At 44.8% G+C, this 20495-nt stretch overlaps 1 protein-coding gene and 1 pseudogene across 4 annotated transcripts; both read left to right on the top strand.

The window, feature by feature from the left end:
* The first annotated feature begins 15 nt into the window (after positions 1–15).
* Positions 16–19613, top strand: ETHE1 (ETHE1 persulfide dioxygenase). 3 transcript variants are annotated; one of them, XM_082369686.1, is made up of 7 exons: positions 16–355; positions 6807–6951; positions 7115–7263; positions 16815–16944; positions 18615–18704; positions 19076–19192; positions 19420–19613. In XM_082369686.1, exons 1-7 carry the CDS (start codon positions 26–28, stop codon positions 19470–19472), a joined length of 1014 nt encoding a protein of 337 aa, XP_082225812.1. In that variant the 5' UTR covers positions 16–25; the 3' UTR covers positions 19473–19613. The 3 variants fall into 3 exon arrangements, with proteins under 3 accessions (XP_082225812.1, XP_082225813.1, XP_082225814.1); XM_082369687.1 differs by lacking the exon at positions 16–355 and adding an exon at positions 5199–5346; XM_082369688.1 differs by lacking the exons at positions 16–355; positions 6807–6951; positions 7115–7263 and adding an exon at positions 5199–5346.
* On the top strand, positions 5366–6798 carry LOC309617421 (small integral membrane protein 30 pseudogene; annotated as a pseudogene). Its single transcript has one exon. The product of its transcript is annotated as a small integral membrane protein 30 pseudogene (transcript).
* Positions 19614–20495: the final 882 nt, after the last annotated feature.

Below are 20495 nucleotides of genomic sequence, written 5' to 3'. Positions count from 1 at the left end.
CCGGGCCGGTGGGGCGTTAGTTCGCATGCGCAGTCGCGGCCCGCGGAGGCTGCAGCGGGGGAGACGGCATGGAATGAGGGGGTGGGTGCGCAAGGCAAGCCAATTGGTGAGCAAAGCGCAGAGCTACAGGCCGAGGGACCAGAGGAAAGTGTGCCGAGGCTTGCAGGGCCTACGGTGGCTGACTGGGGTCAAGCACGTGCAGGAGCTAACACGGGGAAACCTAACTCAAGAGATCTCTGAGATAACTTCCCTTTTGTATGTCCCCGTTCTTTTCGAGAATTCCGCTCGGGGCTTGAGTTCCGTCTCCCGAATCAGTTTCAAGAGCCCGCTGCCTATTCTACCCCTCAAGGCACTGGCAAGTAAAGGCTAGCTATTTCCTCGAGAGCGGAAGGGAGCGGGACGGGTTCAGAGCGAGCTGATGCCCAGTAAAAGTCACGTTATTTGCACAGCGCCCGGCACTCTTCGCCGCTGGGTGATTCAGGATTCTCCGCCCCTCCCACCCCAATGCTACGGCCCTGGGGCCGGGAGGGCGGCGGGCTCCAGGTGCCCGGGACCCCTTGTTCCCCGCTGGAGCTCCTGGTGCCAGGCCCGGGGTGGCTTCCTTGGCATCCTTCCCCCGGGAAGTGACGGTGCACCTTCCCGCCCCGTACAGGAATGACCGTGAAGTGCCCATAAACCACCCCCGCCCGCACGGGTGGATCTTCAGTCTGATAATCCACAAGGTCTGGCGAACCCTGGGAGCCGTGGGAGTTATACGGAAGGATTATTTGGGCTCATTTCCCCACTCACTCCTCCCAGATGATTTTGAAGCTATATGCCAGACCTCATATTCCATAAAAATCTTTTTATTACACTTGGTTTGTTTCAGTCAGTACTCAAACAAGATCCACAAGTTGAATTTGTTTGCTTTGACTCTTCAGTGTCTTCATTGACATTTTAAAAGGTTCACTGGTTGCTGCGTGGGAAACGGATTACAGGGAGGTAGAGTGGAAGACAGAAGCCAGTGAGGTGGCTGTTATATGTTAATTATATTAGTAATTATTAAAAATTACTATTATAATTATATGATAATTATATTATTATATGATATCGATAATTATATGATAATTATATTATTAATTACAGCATCTGATATAGGTCAGAATCTGTCTTGAGTGTTTTATATATGTTCATTCATTTAATGCTGACAGCAGTTTTTCAAGAAGAGGCGCTACTATTATCTCCATTGTACAGAGATAAAAATGAGGCACTAAGACTTATCCAAGGTCACTCAGCCAGGAAATAGCAGGGCCAGGATTTGAACACTTGCAGCCTGACCCTGGAATCCATGTAATTTGCATCTATGCTTTGCTGCCTCTTTGACTGGGGCAGAGGGTGTGATGAGGGAAAAGTGGTCTGGTTGGAGAGGTTAATTCATCAGGGCTTAGTAATGAATTGGGAGGAAGTAGCAAGAGGAGGGAGTCACGGATGACGATGAAATAATGATAGCCACCTCCCTGAGAGCACAACACCTGAGAAATTGTTCTGTGCCAGGTGATCTCCCAAACTCTTTGCATGTGTGAACTCATTGGATCTTTATTTTTTTAATCGAAGTATAGTTGCTGACAATACTATATAAATCACATGTGTACAATCTAGCGACTCACAATTTATAAAGGTTATACTCCTTTATAGTTATTATAAAATGTTGGCTATGTTCCCCTGTTGTACAATATATCCTTGTAACTTATTTTATACCTAATAGTTTGTACCTCTTAATCTCTTACCCCTATCTTGCCCTCCCTCCCCGCACTGGACCCACTAGTTTGTTCTCTATATCTGTGAGTCTGCCTCTTTTTTGTTATATTCACTCGTTTGTTGTATTTTTCAGATTCCACATATAGGTGATATCCTACAGTATTTGTCTTTCTTTGTCTGACTTATTTCACTTAGCATAATGCCCTCCAAGTCCATCCATGTTGCTACAAGTGGCAAAATTTCATTCTTTTTTATGACTGAGTAGTATTCCACTGTATATATATACCACCTCTTCTTTACCCATTCATGTGATGGACACTTAGGTTGCTTCCGTATTTTGGCAATTGTAAATAATGCTGCTATGAACATTGGGGTGTGTGTATCTTTTTTTTTTTTTTTTTTTCTTTTTTGGCTGTGCAGCATGTAGGATCTTAGTTCCCCGACCAGGGATTGAACCCGTGTCCCCTTCAGTGGAAGCTCAGAGTCTTAAGTACACTGGCGGTACACTGGACCGCCAGGGAAGTCACCACATGTATCTTTTCTTAGATCTTCACAGTGAGGGAGGAACTATTTTCAACCACAATTTACAGATGAGAAAAGAGAAGCCCAGAAGGGTTTAGTTTTGAGCCTGAGGTCACACATTTGGGAAGGCTGATGCCAGTTTCTAACTCTTAGGATATCTCGCAGCTGACTCTACAAAATCCCCAGAGGGTGTGCACGCCTTCAAGGGACAGGTAAGCGTCTACCAATCCTGCAGAAACAATTAGGAATGGGCCCCAGGATGGAGAGGTCTTGTTTGCGGGACCCTCACAGTAAAGTGTGCCTCAGAGTCTCTGTTTTCCTGGCTTCTCACTCCCCTGAGCTCCTGGCAATCCCTGTACCTCTCCTTGTTTTAGCCCTGATGTCTGCACCTCTTTCCCCCACCAACCAGACTGAGGACTCAACTCTGGGTCTCCAGTTTCGCTCAGCTTGAGCCAGACATTCAGGAGACCTCAATGTGAGGAATAACTGAACAAAGTTCTCTCCTTGAGTCTGAGCTCTTCTTTCTGCCTGTTTCTCCCCTCTCTTGGTGTTTCCGTGTTCTGAGAGATTCTCTCCTTCTCCCTGTACATTTCTCCCCTCTCTAATGCTCCCTGCTCCCCACATCTCTTCCCACCTCCACGATCTTCTAGAATCTTCGAGTGTATCTAAGTGACCATATTTCTTTGACAGACACCCCATTTCAATTCTGTATTTCCCAATGTATCTCTGAAAGTCTCTCCAGATCTCTCTCTTTCTCTCTCTCTCTCTCTGATATCACTGAGTCTCAGCACCTTCCTTGTTTCTGAGTGGCTCCCTGAGTCTCTCCCCTGATAAAGCCCACCAGGAATATACTAGAAGTCTGGCAAAGTTGGGTTTTATTGATTCGCTGTAGGTAAGGGTAGAGGACTGCAGAGGGAGTACTGGCTGTCTCCCCAAACACAGGGAGAGTTACAGTCTTCCCTTGGTATCCACAGGGGGTTAGTTCTGGGACCCCCATGGACACCAAAATTGACAAATGCACAAGTCCCTTATATCAAATGGTGTGGTACAGTTGGCCTTCTGTATCTGTGACAAAGTGACTTAGATCCTCCAGACAAGAGCGGGATGCCCTATTCTCACTACTGGTATGATTCCAAAGAGCAAGCTTTCAGACAGCCCATGACTGGACATTGTCTCAACTCTAGGTCCTTGGGATAAATGAACAAAAGCCGTTTTTAGAGGTTCACATTCCAAGAGAAGTCAAATGATCCCCAACCTGATTTTACAAGACATCGTGGAAAAAAAATTTTTTTTTTAATGATTCTTCCTGGGAAGACATAAACATTCCTGATAAAATACTTAAGTGATTTTTAAAAATTTATTTATTTATTTATTTATTTTTGGCTGTGTTGGGTCTTCGTTTCTGTGCGAGGGCTTTCTCTAGTTGCGGCGAGCGGGGGCCAGTCTTCATTGCGGTGGGCGGGCCTCTCACTATCGCGGCCTCTCTTATTGCGGAGCACAGGCTCCAGACGCGCAGGCTCAGTAGTTGTGGCTCACGGGCCTAGTTGCTCCGCGGCATGTGGGATCTTCCCAGACCAGGGCTCGAACCCGTGTCCCCTGCACTGATTGGCAGGCAGATGCTCAACCACTGCGCCACCAGGGAAGCCCCTTAAGTGATTTTAAAATAAAGTTTAACGGGATAATCTGTTGTTCTGGGACCAGGCACTCAACCAACAGCCCCTCAAAACACTAATGACATTGAACCAAACTTTTTTTCTTTCTAACAATGAAGGTCCAACCACTTGCTTTTCCTATAAAATGGCCCTGGGGCTATGAGTGTATTGGGGTCTCTTGTTGGGTTTCTACTTCTCCAGGGAGAGAAGTCTGTGCTTCTCCCACTGTGTCTCCCTCGCCCTTTGAGTGTCCCCCTGTTCTTTGTTTCTCTGGTTTTTAAAAATATTAATTTTTATTTTATATTGGAGTATAGTTGATTTACAATGTATTATTAGTTTCAGGTGCACAGCAAAGGGATTCAGTTATACATATGCACACATCCATTCTTTTTCAGATTCTTCTCCCATATAGGTTTTTACAAAATATTGAGTAGAATTCCCTGTGCTATACAGTAGGACCTTGTTGTTTATCTATTTTATATACAGTAGTGTGTGTATGTTAATCCCAAACTCCTAATTTATCCCACCCCACCCCCACCCCCACCTTTCCCCTTTGGTAACCATAAATTTGTTTTTGAAGTCTGTAAGTCTGTTTCTGTTTTGTAAATAAGTTCATTTGTATCTTTTTTTTTTGTATCATTTTTTAACAGTCCACATATAAGTGATGTCATATGATATTTGTCTTTCTCTGTCTGACTTCCTTCACTTAGTATGATAATCTCTAGGTCCATCCATGTTGCTGCAAATGGCATTATTTCATTCTTTTTTATGACTGAGTAATATTCCATTGTGTATATATATATCACATCTTCTTTATCGGTTCCTCCATCAATGAACATTTAGGTTGCTTCCATGTCCTGGCTACTGTAAATAGTGTTGCTATGATCATTGGGGTGCAGGTATCTTTTCAAATTATAGTTTTGTCCGGATATATGCCCAGGAGTGGGATTGCTGGATCATATGGTAGCTCTATTTTTAGTTTTTTAAGGAACCTCCATGCTGTTCTCCATAGTGACTGTACCAGTTTACATTCCCACCAGCCTTTAGGAGGGTTCCCTTTTCTCCACACTCTCTCCAGCATTGTTTGTAGACTTTTTGATGATGGCCATTCTGACTGGTGGTGAGGTGATTGTTCTTTGTTCCTCTGGGTCTTCCTGTCTTCTCCGTCTCTAAAGTCTCCCTATCGGTCCCCAGCCTCGTTCCGCTCCGTCCCGCCCTCGGCCCCAGGCACTTGTGGCCCCTTTAAGGCGGGCCCCGCCCCTGCCCCCGCCCCGCCCCTCTCCGCCCCTGCGGGGTTCAGCCTTGGGTGCGTTCGGCTTCCGCTGGCACCACTCAGTCTCCAGCCTCGGGCGCAATGGCGGGGTCTGCACTGAGGGTCGCTGGGCGGCAGCTCAGTCAATACAGCGAGTCTGGAGCCCCCATCCTCCTACGGCAGGTTCGCGGTGGCTGGACCGGGGAGCGAGATTACTGGATCCTGGGTGGCGGCAGGGGCGGAACTCCTGGGTCCTTTAAATCCGGAGAGATACCCGGGCCCTGATGCCTGGATCTTTGCGGAAAGGGGTGTAGGGCTAGACTCTTGCGTCCTTTAAAGGGGAGTGATCTGGGTCCCAGATATGGGACCCCGATCTGGGCTTCGGGCTGGACTCTTGCTTCCATTACAGAAGAGGATGATGGGGACCCAGGTTTGGGGATGGATGAAAGTTGGGACTCATTGGTTCCGACGGAGTAAGGTGCTGGGGTCCCAGACTCCTGACTCCGGGCAGGGGGATTCCTGTAATGGCTGCTGACTTGGAGGTGCTGTCACGCGGAACCTCTTAGCCTCAGCATCCTGAACTGATAGAATTAAACAAATACCGCTTTCTTTGAAACCTTCAGCCTTTAAGGACCAGTCACCTCAAGATCTCAACATCATGATCTTAGTTTCAATACAATTGTTCCTAGTCCTCTTTTCATTGCTTTTGGTGCTGCCTGTTGTTGAAGCAGTAGAAGCGGGAGATGCAATCGCTCTCGTTCTCAGTATTACAGGCATTTGTGCTTGTTTGGGGGGTCTATGCACGAAGGAGAAATGGACAGATGTGACTTTGAAGGACCTCCTGAATCAAACCTTGCCCTGAAAACCTTTGTGCTGTTGAGGTTCAGAACTGAGTTTTGGTGTCTGAAAGTTCCCAAGAAACAGTAAATAGGGTAGTTTCATAGTCTTGGCTTCCCTATAAATAGGAACAAACTGATATACTATATTAAATGCAAAACAAAACGTTTTCTTCACAACAAATAATGCACTGAAAAATGCCGTCTGTAATTTGCATTTGCTAGTTAGAAAGAAGGTCAAAGAAGTGAGAAGGCTGAACTTTGCAAAAGTAATATTTCACAGTTTAAGAATTCTCAATAGGAAGAAGAAAACTCTTGCCCAGAATCCTAGGAAATTGCCACTGTATCACTGCCTTCTGCATCACTGAGGAGTCTTTTCTCCATATTTTTAATGGATTTTTGTTTTGTTATCTCCCAAGTTAATATTGTACCTAGATATTAAATACAGTTGGTCAAAAATTAAAACTTATCTCTTGGTGGGGGAAAAAGTTTAGAAAATGTATTCGTTGTATCTAACGTTGAAATGGAGAAAAGATTTAATGGAAAAAAATATTTTATATTGACATTGAAATGGAGAAGAGATTTAATGTTTAACAAAAACAAAAAAAAAATTTATATTAACGGGTAACATCTCCATGGTGAGAAGTACTATATTAAATATAAACCCATTAAGTAAAAAAAAGGGGGGGGGCAGGGACTTCTGCTTCTGTATCTCAGGAAGAGAATCGAGTTGAGGCCTGGACTCCTGGGTCCACAGTAAGGGGGGATCTGAATCTGTGCTCTCACCTGTCCCCACCCCCTTTCCAGATGTTTGAGCCCAAGAGCTGCACCTACACTTACCTCCTGGGTGACAGAGAGTCCCGAGAGGCCATTCTGATCGACCCGGTTCTGGAGACAGCGCATCGGGATGCCCAGTTGGTCAAGGAGCTGGGGCTACAGCTGCTGTATGCTGGTCCGTTTGGGGGCCGGGCTCCTGGGCCTGAGGGGGCGGGACCGTAGAGTGGAGTGGGAAGCTAGGACCGGGACTCCTGGGTCTGAGGGAGGAGGGGGCTGGGGGCTGGGAATCCTGCGTCCTCTCAGTGCCCTCCTGGACCTGGCTCTCCTCTCTCTCCCAGTGAATACCCACTGCCATGCGGACCACATTACCGGCTCCGGGCTGCTCCGGTCCCTCCTCCCCGGCTGCCAGTCTGTCATCTCCCGCCTTAGTGGGGCCCAGGCTGACATTCACATTGAGGATGGAGACCCCATCCACTTCGGGCGCTTCGTGAGTTGGATGCTGGGTCCCCGAGAGGGTGGTGGCCTGGAGTTTTTGGACTAAAGGGAAGAGGGGGTTGGGGGCCTGGACTCCTGAGTCCTGGGGTAGGAGGGGCCCCAGGCCTGGGTTCCTGATCCCTGAGTTTCTGTCTCAGTGGAGAAGGGCGCCATAAACCCAGGTGAAAAACTGAGCCAAGAGGCTCTGGGCAGGTGTGTCTCTGGCCCATCCCCTAAGTCAACAACATTTATGGCGTTTTCTATAACCTTGGGGCAACTCCTTTGTCCTGGAGTCTCATAAAATTTGACTGGGAGCTGGAATTACAAGGTCACTGCTGGCTGAGGGAGAGACCCAGCTCTGTCTTCCCAGAGCCACTGTTGGAGGAAGGTGCATGCAGTTGCCCAGAGCCGGGACTAGGGTGAGGCAAGAGAGGAATCCAGGACGCAACATTTAAGGAGGCGCTCATTCTCAGGGTGGTGCAAAGGCAGGGCTGGTACCTTCGAGTGGGCGCCTCCTTAAATGTTGCTCCCTATAGGAGCCTGCTTGCCTCACCCTAACCCCAGCCCTGCTATTGCCTCACACAGGAATGGTCTGAAGGTTCCTACCTCCTCTCCTTTCTTTGCCACAAGCAGAATCAGCAGGTTTCCGGCCAGAATTTCAACCCAGGGCAATACAATGGGTGAGGAGGGTGCTAGGGTTGCCCTCAGAGGGAGGGGAAACAGCTGGCAGGACTTTTTTCTGATCAAAGTTGCTAAAGACTTAGAGAGTTTGGCTGGCTTTGGGGCCAGTATGTCACTTGGACTTGGCCTTCAAGTTAGAAGGTTTTGCTAAACGAGACCAATTAAACTGAGTCAGATTGTTTTGTGGAAATAAAGGCTGTGTGTGGGATCCAGAGGGTTTGGCTCCACTGGTTACAGCCTCTTTATTTCAAGCCTTTTTCTGGAAGCAGGTAAAAAAGAAAATGCATTGTACATTTAGGTACACTGTACATAATAAGCAGGTGCTAACAAGCATTTCTTGGGTTGAGAAGCCTTAGAGGTGTTAGAAATGGTTGGAGTTTTGTGTCAAGAAGAGCCCTTTGTTAAACTGGATGAGTGATGTTTTCAATGAATCAACATGGAAGGGCTTAGCTGTGGAAGATTTAGCTTTAGTGCTTGGGTTATTTATTTATTTATTTATTTTAAAAATTTATTTATTTGTTTTTGGCTGCATTGGGTCGTTGGGTCTTCGTTGCTGTGCGTGGGCTTTCTCTTGTTGCGTCGAGCAGGGGCTTCTCTTGTTGCGGAGCACAGGCTCTAGGTGCATGGGCTTCAGTAGTTGCAGCACGTGAGCTCAGTAGTTGTGGCTCGCGGGCTCTAGAGCACAGGCTCAGTAGTTGTGGCGCACGGGCTTAGTTGCTCTGCAGCATGTGGGATCTTCCTGGACCAGGGCTTGAACCCGTGTCCCCTGCATTGGCAGGCTGATTCTTAACCACTGCGCCACCAGAGAAGTCCCTGCTTGGTTTTTTTAAACAGCTTTATTGGTATAATTCACAAACCATCCAGCTCACCCATTTAAAGTGTACTTACTATTCAGTGACTTAGTATATTCAGAGTTGTACATCCATCATCACAATTCATTTTAGAATATTTTCATCACTCCAGAAAGAAACCCCACACCCCTTAGCTCTCACCCCAGTGTGCCCCTCTTTCACTCTACTAACCACTAACCTATTTTCTGTCTCTATAGATCTGCCTATTCTGTACATTGCATAGAAATATGGTATCATACTATGTGTGGTCTTTGTGACTGGCTTTTGTCACTGACCATAATGTTTTCAAAGTTCATCCATGTTGTAACATGTATCAGTGTTTCATTTCTTTTTATATCAGTGTTTCATTTCTTTTTATTGCTGAATAATATTCCGTTGTATGGATATATCACATTTTATTTTTTCATTCATCAGTCGATGGATGTTTGAATTGCTTCCACTTTTGGCTATTATGAATTATGCCACTATGAATATTCATGCGCAAGTTTTTGTGTGGATGTATGTTTTCATCTCTCTTGGGTATATACTTAGGATGGAATTACAGGATCATATGATAACTCTGTTTAACAATTTGAGGAAGTGCCAAACTGCTATCAAAAACTGTTATCCAAAGCGTCTATACCATTTTATGTTCCCATAACCAGTTGTGTGAGGGTTCCAGTTCCTCTACATCCTTGTTAGCACTTGTTATTATCTGTCTTTATGATTGTTCAGCATTTTGTTTGGTTTTCGTCTGAGTTCTTTATAAACCTTTGGAGATGGGCACTTTTTTTCCCTCTCATTTTCCTCCTCCCACTTAAAAAATTTGAATTGTAACATGCATATTATACAGTAAAAGGGGCACATATTGCACATGTACAGCTTGGTAAATTTTAACATATGTCTGTACTTGAGTATCCACCGCCCAGATCTAGATCCAGAACATGCCCATTGCCCCAGAAGTCTTCCTTGTCCCTCTTCCTGGCCATTGACAGCCCCACCAAGGGACCGTTCTGCTGACTTATTTAATCTTAGATTAGTTCTGCCTGTTCTGGACCTTATAAACAGGAACCAGTGTGTACTCTTATGTCTGCTTCTTTCACTCTACCTACTATTGTATATAATTGTAGTTCTTTCCTTTTTTGCTGTATAGCAGTGGTTGGCCAACTTTTTCTGTAAAGGACCAGATGGTAAATATTTTCAGTTTTGCAGGCCATGTGGTCCCTGTTGTAACTACTTAATTTTCCTATTGGTGTGAAAGCAGCTACAGACAGTGCATGCATGAATAAGCATGGCTGGGCTCCAGTAAAACTGTATTTATGGCCACTGAAAATTTAATTTCAATAATTTTCATGTGGCATGAAATGTCATTCTTATAAAAGCAGATGGCAGGCCAAATTTGGTGTACCGACCATAGTTTGCCAACCCCTGATGTAGAGCATTTCACTGTGTGAATTGATGACAATTTATATCCATTCTCCTTTTGATGGTTGATTCTAGTTTGGGGCTATTATGAATAATGCTACTCTGAAGATTCTTGTACAAATCTCTTGGTGGACATTACTCTCAATTCCAGGGAGTGGGTTTGCTGAGTCTTAGAACTGACACATATTTAACTTTAGCAGAAACTGCCAAACAGCTTATTTTTTTTTTAATAAATTTATTTATTTTATTTATTTATTTTTGGCTGTGTTGGGTCTTCGTTGCTGGGCACGGGCTTTCTCTAGTTGCAGCGAGCGGGGGCTACTCTCCGTTGCGGTGCATGGGCTTCTCATTGCAGTGGCTTCTCTTGTTGCGGAGCATGGGCTCTAGGCACGTGGGCTTCAGTAGTTGTGGCACGTGGGCTCAGTAGTTGTGGCTCGCGGGCTCTAGAGCGCCGGCTCAGTAGTTGTGGCGCACGGGCTTAGTTGCTCCGCGGCATGTGGGATCTTCCCGGACCAGGGCTCGAACCCGTGTCCCCTGCATTGGCAGGTGGATTCTCAACCACTGCGCCACCAAGGAAGCCCCAAACAGCTTTTTGAATTGGTTGTACATTTTATATTCACAGTGGGCCAAATTTGTATGGTTTCACTGTAGAATGGATTTTCTGTTTTAATAAGCAATGATTGAGATTTGAACATTCTAGCTCCCATGAGGGTTGGCGGATTCTGAAAGTTAGTGTTGCCTGTTAAATATAGCGATATAGAGGGGGTGCTGCTCAAGATACTAATCCCAGGTCCCCAGGATTCCTTAACCCTCTTAAAAATTATGGAGGGCCCTGAAAAGCTTTTGTTTACCTGGGTTCTATCAAGCAATATTTACTGTATTAGTTACATGTCAATTATATCTCAATTTTAAAAAAGAAATGGGAAATTCCCTGGTGATCCAGTGGTTAGGACTCTGTGCTTTCACTGTGGAGGGCCTGGGTTCAGTCCCTGGTCAGGGAACTAAGATCCCACAAGCTGCACGGTGAGGCTAAAAAAAAAAAAGAAATAAAAAATAAGTATTTAGATATGCAAAACATATTTACTGTATCAGAAGTTGAAACTGAGACTTTTTTTAAAACACAAGAATCCACAAGCACACATTCCATCAGCTGTCAGAGTGATGACATCATCACAAGTCATGGAGCTTCTGGGAAAACTGCACTGAACTCTCAGGGGAGAATGAGAGTGAGAAAGGGCAAAAGACCTCTTCACACTATTATGAAAATAGTTTTGATCTTGCAGACCCTCAGGGTTCCCTCGACTACACCACTTGGAGAGCCATTCTTTTTACAAAATCTTTGTCACATCTAACGACATAGACAATAATTCTTAAATAGTTCTGAAATCCAGCCCATGTTCAAATTTCTCCAAGTGCTTAAGAATCATTTTTACAGCTGTTTTTATGAACCAGGACCTGATCGAGGTTCACACATGGCATTTGGCTGTTAGGTCTATTGAGTCTCTTTTAATCTAGAACAGTTTCATACCCTTTCTGCCCCATGACATTGACTTTTGAAGCTCCCAGCCTGTTGTCTTGCAGAATATCCCACTTTCTGGATGCGTCTGGTTGTTTTCTCCTGGTGTTATTTAACTTGTTCTTTGAAAACTTCTCTTTGCTGTTAACTGAAGTAGATTGCAGATATTTCTGTATTGGATGATAATAAATAACTTAATAATAGTTAACAAATACTGAGTGTTTTGTTTTTCACTTAGAATTGTGAGAAAGTGCATTTTCTCAGCATGTATCTCACAAAATTTTCAGAATCAAATATCACTTCCTGGCAGCAGGGAGAGGTGGGACCCGTGGCTAGTGTTGGGGTGTGTGCCCCATTTATGGAGGACACCCACTACATAATTCAAGTTGATTATTCATGCTTGGGAATGTAGTCTGTCTACTGTAGAGGCTTTTTTTTTTTTTTTTAATTAGAAGCTGCAAATATACATTTTTGAAAAATCTTCCAAATGTTAAGGGTAAACAACAAATTCAGACTTTTAATAACTGCTGAGCAGTCCAAACAAAACATTGCTATGGCTGAACCTGGTTCTTGAGCCTCCACTGTGTCTTTTCTGACAAATAGATCTCATTAAACCTTCCTAACCACATAGTGAGATCAGAAACATTTTCCCCATTTTACAGAGAAGGGAGTGCAGGGAGGGAAAGTGACTTGCCCAAAAGTTATACTGAGAAAGTAGCTGAGCGAGGAATTGAACCCAGGAGGCCTGGTGGTTCCACTAGATCAGTGTTTTTAGAATTTTAAAACATTATTATTTTTATAATATAGCAATTATTGTGTTGGGCATTTTTTTTTTTTTTTTTTTTTGCCTCATCACGCAGCTCATGGGATCTTAGTTCCCTGACCAGGGATCGAACCTGGGCCTATGGCAGTGAGAGCTTGGAGTCCTAACCACTGGACCGCCAGGGAATTCCCTGGGCATTTTTAAAATGCTTTACATACATGAAATAATTTAATCTTTATAATAGCCCTATGAAGTGGGGACAATTATTATGCCCATTTTACAAATGAGCAGAGAAGCCCAGAGAGGTGAAGTAACTTGCCCAAAGTCACACAACTAGTAATAGCAGAGCCAAAATTAGAATCCGTGTCACCTGGCTCCAGCGACTATTCCTAACCACTAATCCATGTGCCCTCACCAAGAGAGAAATATTTTACATCTGGATTCAGCACTGAAACCTCAGCTTCATGAAATACCACTTACCCTTCCTGTGTACAAGGCACACTGAGACTTCCCACTTTATCCCATTCCTCCCTACTCCACTCTTTATGTCTAGCCCACTTTTTTTTTTTTGCTCATGGTTATGTCTGTGAGAGTCATCCATATTGTCGCGTATAGTTATAGTTTGTTCATTCTCATCCTGTGCCTCAGTTTCCTCATCTGTAGAATGGGAACAGGAGTGGTACTTACCTCATAAGGATGTGTGTGGCCTGAATGAGTTCAGTCATGTAAAGTGCTTAGAAGAGAGCCTGGTACAGGAAAAAGGGTAATCAATGCCAGGCTTCTAAAGAGTAGGTAAATCAGACTGATGGGAGAAGAGGAAATTGCAGGGGGCAAAGAGGTGTGGAGAAGTGTGCTATTTTCTGGAAATGACTCGGGTTCAGAGTAGCTGGGGAAAGGAGGATGTTATAGGACATGGGGCTGGAAAAGTGAGCAGGCACCAGAGCAGGGGCTGAGGAGCTGGTACCCTGCCCTAGGGGCAGTGGGAGCTGGGGAAGGGTTTTGAGCAGAGAGGGACAAAATTGGATCTGGGTGATAGAAAACCCCCCTCAGGGTCATGTAGGAGGTGGATTGGAGGCTGGTAGGCCAGGGAGGAGGCTGTCAGTTGGCCCAAGCAGGAGAGGCCTGAGATGGGCAGGATTATGGGGGTTGATAGAGGATAAATTCTAGATATTCCAGAGAAGAGAAAGATAAACAGGGAGGCTGATCATCAGCAAAGCCACTTGAGACACAGACTCAGTCACTAAGGGCCTAGGGGATCTTGATCTATGTGGCAAGCTGGATTGTGTTCAATTGGTATTAAAATTTTGTTCAGTGTATACACATAAGACAATTATATATACCATATACCATTGACCCTTGAACAACCTAGGAAGTTAGGGGCACTGACCCTCCCCACAATCAAAAATTGGGGTATATCTTCCAGTTGGTCCTTCTATCTGCGGTCCTTCTATCTGCGGTTCCTCTGCATCCACAGATTCACCAAACCAGATCATGTAGTACTGTAGTATTTACTACTGAAAAAAATCTGTCTATATGTGGACTTGCACAGTTCAAACCCGTGTTACTCAAAGGTCAACTGTATATACTCTAACTACTGGTTGTTTACAACTGACGTCCTTCTGATTGGCCAATACCCATGCCATAACTATGGTTAAATATTTTGAACATTACTCCTGAATATCCACCCCCCTTTTTAGTTCAAAAGACTCCCATGCTTTTTGTTTAAAAAAAAAAAATTCAGAGAGTATGGAAACATACAAAATAAAAAGTGAAAGATCATCCCTCTACTACCAAAAGGTAATGTTAATTTTGGGGGCCAGGGGATGTGATTTTTCCCACAAGATTTTGCAAGATTTGTGATTTTGCTTTGCACTTGTTTTGCATTGCCCATATATTTCTATTGTAGATGAGCTAGGAAGGTGTTTGGCAGAAAGTAACGGAAAAACCCATACAGTGGCTTAAATAAATAGTTTAATTTTTTTCTATAACAGGAAATTTGGAAGAAGGTAGTTATTCTCTTTGATTTGGCAGCACCATCATTTGTGGGATTCTCTTGGCTTTTTTTCTTCATGGTTGCAAGATGGCTGCTGCAGCTCCAGCCATCACACCTTGTGTTCAGAGCCAGATGAAGTGGAAAGGGCAGGTGCCAGTCCCTTTTATCAGGAAGGGAAAAGCTTTCCCAGAAATCCTCAGGAGACTTATCAAGATCTCATTGTCCAGAGAACTGTGCCAGAGGCCACCCAAGCTGTCAGGGAGGCTGGGAAAGTGCTTGGCGGGGCACACTGATGCCCCAGACCAAATTGGAGATCTGTGAGTGGGGAAGGTTAGAATGGATATTGGGTGTGGAAACAGTCTGCACATGGTGTCCTTCAACAATTAGCAGATGACTGACCTGGATGAGGATGCTAATTGGTGGGAGGGGCCTCTATTAAGAGAAGAGGAATGATATGTGAGTGAGAACTAACCTTTTAAGTGATTGTTAGATCATTGGGATAAAAATTTTTTCTGACAGTTGCTTCCCTGAACTGAGCGTGGGAATTTAGATAATCAGGGCTCCCTGGATGGTGTTTTTGTGCTCATGTGTCAGGGGTTCTTAACCGCAGAGTCTTTTTTTTAAAATAAATTTATTTATTATTTATTTATTTATGGCTGCATTGGGTCTCTGTTGCTGCCGCCCGGGGCTTTCTCTAGTTGCAGCCAGCGGGGGCTGCTCTTCGTTGTGGAGCACGGGCTTCTCACTGCGGTGGCTTCTCTTATTGTGGAGCACAGGCTCTAGGCATGGGCTTCAGTAGTTGTGGCACGCGGGCTCAGTAGTTGTGGCGCACAGGCGTAGTTGCTCCGTGGCATGTGAGATCTTCCCAGACCAGGGCTCGAACCCATGTCCCCTGCATTGGCAGGCGGATTCTTAACCTCTGCGCCATCAGGGAAACCCAACCACAGAGTCTTAGAAGTGACTTTGAGGGGTCAGAAAGTATGTGCATCTACGATGTTGCTAAGCTGCCCTCTAAAACGGCTATACTGAGTTGTACTCACATCCCAGGGGATGAAAGGGTTTGCCTCAAGCACCCTAAGCAACTCTGACAACTGCCAATCTGTTAGGTGAAAAATAGGGGTTTTAGATCTCTCCTTCCCTTCCTTTCTTTTAAGGAAGATCAAACATCAGATGTTTTTTGACTATTTGTTCCCTCTACCATGAATTTCCTGGTTTTTTCTTTTGCCCATTTTTCTTTGGGGGTTCTTATTGATGCTTAGGGGCTGTTTATATATTATGACTATTCACACTTTTTAATACTTTCTTATACATGCTGCTAATGTTGTCTCTGAGTTTTTTTGTCTTGTCACTCTGATTTTTGTCTTTTTCTGTAATGGAGTTAAACTATGTGGTCACATCTGTTCCTGTTTTTCCTTATGGCCTCTGAATTTCCTATCATGCTTAGAAAAACCTTTTTTACCTCAAGATTTTATATATATAAATATATATGTATTTATAAATATATATATTCTTTTATATTTCCTTCTAGAATTTTTTGGGTTTTCTATGTTTAGATCTTTCGTTTATCGTGAATTTTGTGTTTTATTTTTGATTATAAAATGACGTGTTTTAAAAATACATAAATAAATAAAATGACATGTTTACTGTAAAAAAAAAGAATATAGGAAAAGGCTAAAGAAAAAAAATATTTTGAGTTAATGAGTAAATTTATTTTTAAGAGATGACATTGTACAAGTTGCTTTGTAACCTGTTTTTTGCACTTACTGGATAGTAAATATCTTTTCATGCCATTAAATGTTTGTGTATAGCATCACTGAATTTTATTTCAATGACAATTTTAAATGACTGTTTAGTATTCCATATTTATATTAGTGTGCTTATCTTTTTCTTACTGATTTATAAGATCTGTTTGTACATAAAGTACGCTACTATGTGGTGTATTTGTGTTACAAATATATTTTGCCACCATGTTGATTCCCTTTAAATTTTGTTTATGATGTTGCCATTCAGAAACACCAAATTTATTTATATTCAAACCACTGATCTTTCCCTTAATGATTTATGACTTTTGGGATGGATGTTCTTTTCTAACCAGAGATCATATATTTATTTGTATTTTTGTTGTTGTCACTGTTTTATGATTTTATTTTCTTGCTTGAAGTTTTTAATTCTTTGGGAGTTTACTCTGGAGTGAGGTTTGAGTCCGGGATCTAACTTCAGATTTTTTTAATCGAAAAGAGGTTATCTAGATGTGACCCTGGGATGGGATGGGGTGGGGGGCTTCTGAGGCCAGCTTCACCGTGAGAGTAAAGCCACAGCCTTATTGGTGACTCTTTGTACTCTCCTTCTCTGCCAGGCCTTGGAGACCCGGGCCAGCCCGGGCCACACCGCAGGCTGTGTCACCTTCGTCTTGGATGACCACAGCATGGCCTTCACTGGAGATACCCTGCTTATCCGAGGGTGTGGGCGGACAGACTTCCAGCAAGGTCATAGGCCCCTTTCCCCAGCCCGAGATCTTAGTATGGTTATATGGGTGCCAGGGTTTTAGGTGTCAGTTGCAATAATGAATGAATGAATGTTAGACTTTTAGGGGGTCAGGATTAGATTCAAGGAGTTTAGTGCTGGAGTGGAGGAGAGTTGGGTTCAGAGGTTAGTGGTTGGGGGACAGTTAAGAGTCAAGACTGTGTGTTAGTTATTTATTGCTGTAAAGCAAATCACCCCAGAACTTAGTGGCTTAAAACAATGATTAACATCATCTCACACAGGTTTTGAGAGTTAGGACTCTGGGAGAAGCTTAACTGGATGGTTCTTGCTCAGGGTCTTGCGTGAGGTTGCAACCAAGCTGCTGGCCAGGGCTGACTGAAGGCTTGACTGGGGCTGGAGGATCCACTTCCAAGGTGGCTCACTGACGTGGCCAGTGAGCTCTTGCTGGTTGTTGGCAGGAGGCCTCAGTTCCTCACAATGCAGACTTCTCCATAGGGCTGCTTGAGTGTCTTCACGACATGGCAGCTAGATTCTCCCAGAGGGAACAATCAGAGAGACAGACAGACAGAAGGCCTAATTTTTTTTTTTTTTAATGAGCTTGTCTCGGAAGTTAAACTCTGTTATTTCTGCCATATCCTATTTATTAGATGCAAGTCACTTAGTCCAGACCACTAAGTCAAGGCAAGGGGAATTATGTGTCACATTTTCAAGAGAAGAGTTTCAAAGTGTTCATGGGCATATTTTTAACCCCCCATAAGGGGTTTAGCTGGTGCGGGGAGGGGTGTGGAGTTTGATTCAGGGGTTTAGCTGCTGGGGGCAGTTAGATTTGGCAATTTAGCTGCTAGAAGGTTGCTAGATTCAGTGGTTTAATTGCTAGGAGGTGGTGTTACATTTGGGGTTTAGCTGCTGGGGGCAATTAGATTAAGGGGTTTCGCTGCGGGAAGGGTGTTTACTTTCACAATATCAGGGTATGAGATTTGAGTATGTGTGTGAATGTGAGGTGGACACTAAATTGGGAGGATTTAGCTGCCTTGCAGGAGGCGGGTGAGGCTGAACGAAAGAGAAGAGACAGAGCCACAGCAAGCTGGCCGTGGGTAACCAGATCCCCAGGCTGCCTCTTTCTTCCTCTTTCCTTATCTCTCCATCTTGGTCTCATGTTTTTCTCTTTGAGGCTCCTAATCTCCCATTTATCCATCCCCAACACAGTCATGAGATCGAAAGATTTAGGCTGAAAGGAAAGGTGGCAGAACGTTCCAGAGAGGTTTGTCCCTGTCCCAACTTAGGACTCAGAGCTTCTTGTCAGAACCATGGCTCTATCCTCCTCTTTGGCCTCATGTCTTCAGTTTCTTACCTTCCCGTCCACTTTCCCTGCCCAGAATCCTTTCTTGGCATCCCCAGAGTGAGGGCATTTGGTGCTTCAGGGTCATATCCCAACCTTGTTTACAGTCATGCTGAATTCTCACCATTTCCCAATTCTTTGCCTATGCTGTTCCACCTGCCTAGAATGCCCTTCCCTCTCCTTCTTTACCCAGTCAAGGGGCTACTGGCAGAAAATGAGGGAGACGGTTTAGCTACAGTGATTTTTATCCTCTCATCCTTTTCCTGAAAGGAAGGGATTTGGGAGCTTCTCTCATCCTGTTGCTCCACTGACCTCTGAGTTTTCCCTCCCCAGGCTGTGCTAAGACCTTGTACCACTCAGTTCATGAAAAGATCTTCACACTTCCAGGAAACTGTCTGATCTACCCTGCTCATGATTACCACGGTGAGGGCTTCCTGGAGGAGGTGTGGGATTTACATAACTTACTATTTGAGAGGGAGCACCAAACCGCTGTGGCTTGCAGACTACAATTCCCAGGAACTCCTCTGGCCAAAAAGATCAAGTGCTTAGGTGTACTGAGTGTGGATGTAGAAACTACGATGCCTAGAATCCGGAAGGCCTAGGCTCTCCTGGGACTTCCTTATAGAACTTAGGGAACTGTGGGAAACTACATTTCCCATAGTGCCCATTGAGGAGGGAAAGCAATCTGTTAGGCCTGGGCCGGAAAGGCACCCTGAGGCCTCCTGGGAAATGTAGTTCTGGGAGGCCCAAGGCACTGGATGGCTCAACATTCCTCCCCCTCTCTTGGCCACTAGGACTTACAGTATCCACTGTGGAGGAGGAGCGGACTCTAAACCCTCGGCTCACCCTCAGCTGTGAGGAGTTTGTCAAGGTCATGAGCAAACTGAACTTGCCCAAACCTCAGCAGATAGGTGAGCAGTTGCAGGGGAGGAGGGTGCTGGGGTCTGGATTCCTGGGTCTGAGGGAGAAGGCGCTGGGGATCTGGACTCCTGGGTCTGAGGGATGGAGGGGCCTCAGGGCCAGAACTCTAGTTTCCCAAAGAAGGACTATTAGGATTTCTGGGTCCCCAGTGGGGCATAGAGAGAGCGGGAGGGTCTGCCTGGGCCCCTTGGTTTCACCCTTAGCTTCTTCCTTTCAGACTTCGCTGTTCCAGCTAACATGCGCTGTGGGATCCAGACCCCCCCTTCCTGACCCTCAGGTGCTCAAATCCAGTTAATAATGCACTAGGTGGGGTGAGGGGAGTGGTGCCATCATCAGAGCCTCTCTTCTCTTCCCCTCCCTTACCAGCCTCTCAAGCTTCATAAATAAAAAAAAATATTTTTTTTCCCTCTGAATCTGACTTCTGTTTTCTGGGGGACCCAATGGGTTTCTGGGCTGAGATGCCTGTAGTTAGTTCTGGTCCCTGGGTAGGCCAGGGAGCAAGGCAGCGTAAAGGTCCTGGAAGCCTGGAAGGAGATTTTCTAACTCATAAGATAGAAGCAAACAGATATCTGGGGCAGGGTTCCTCAGCTCCTTGGATTAGAACAGTCTTGAGTTTAAACCACTTGCCCTATGAGACCCAGAATAAGGTACTTCACTTCTCCAAGCCTCAGTTTCCTCATCTGTAAAATGGGAATAATAGTAATAATAATAGGGTGTCATGATGATCCAATGAGTCCATATGTATGAAGTGCTTGGTACACTGCCTGCACAGCAGACTTCCTATCAGTGTTCACTATTACTGTTACTATCATTTGAAATGATCTCTGAGGCACTTCCTGGCTTGAGTGACAGTATGCCTAATGGTAAAGACCATGGACTTTCCAGAGAACAAATATGGTGTTAACATTAACATGTGTAGACTTTGCGGACACTTGTCCCCCTCAGCCTCAGTTTCCTAACTATAAAATGGAGATAGTAATCCCTTTCTCTGTAGGCCGCTGTAAGGATGAAATAAATTAATGCGTGTAAAATGTTTATACTTTATACACATAGCTCCTGACATCCAGTGATCCTTTCTCACATACCAGTTATTTTCCTGTTTTTGCCCAGAGCGGGAAGAGTCTGGCTGAGACCTTTAACCTCTGCCCTCCACCCATAGCAAAGTGGTGGTGGGGGGAACATACTTCACCCTGTCTCTGGGCGGGTCTCTGACTCAGCTCAGGGCACCCCCCCTCCCCTTGCCCAGCTCCCCAAACCGGTCGGAGCCCTTCTAAAGGGCTCATTAGAGGGGAG

Source organism: Balaenoptera borealis, assembly GCF_965194805.1.
Source record: "Balaenoptera borealis genome assembly, chromosome: 19".
Classification (NCBI taxonomy): Eukaryota; Metazoa; Chordata; class Mammalia; order Artiodactyla; family Balaenopteridae; genus Balaenoptera; species Balaenoptera borealis.
Note: the sequence above shows the minus strand (reverse complement) of the source record. Positions and strands in the feature narration are given on the sequence as shown.

Coding starts and splice junctions, on each gene's coding strand:
- ETHE1 (XM_082369686.1), top strand. CDS start 26: ATGCGCAGTCGCGGCCCGCGGAGGCTGCAGCGGGGGAGACGGCATGGA. Junction 356..6,806: donor TTCTACCCCTCAAGGCACTG/GCAAGTAAAGGC, acceptor CCCCCTTTCCAG/ATGTTTGAGCCCAAGAGCTG. Junction 16,945..18,614: donor GCGGACAGACTTCCAGCAAG/GTCATAGGCCCC, acceptor TTCCCTCCCCAG/GCTGTGCTAAGACCTTGTAC.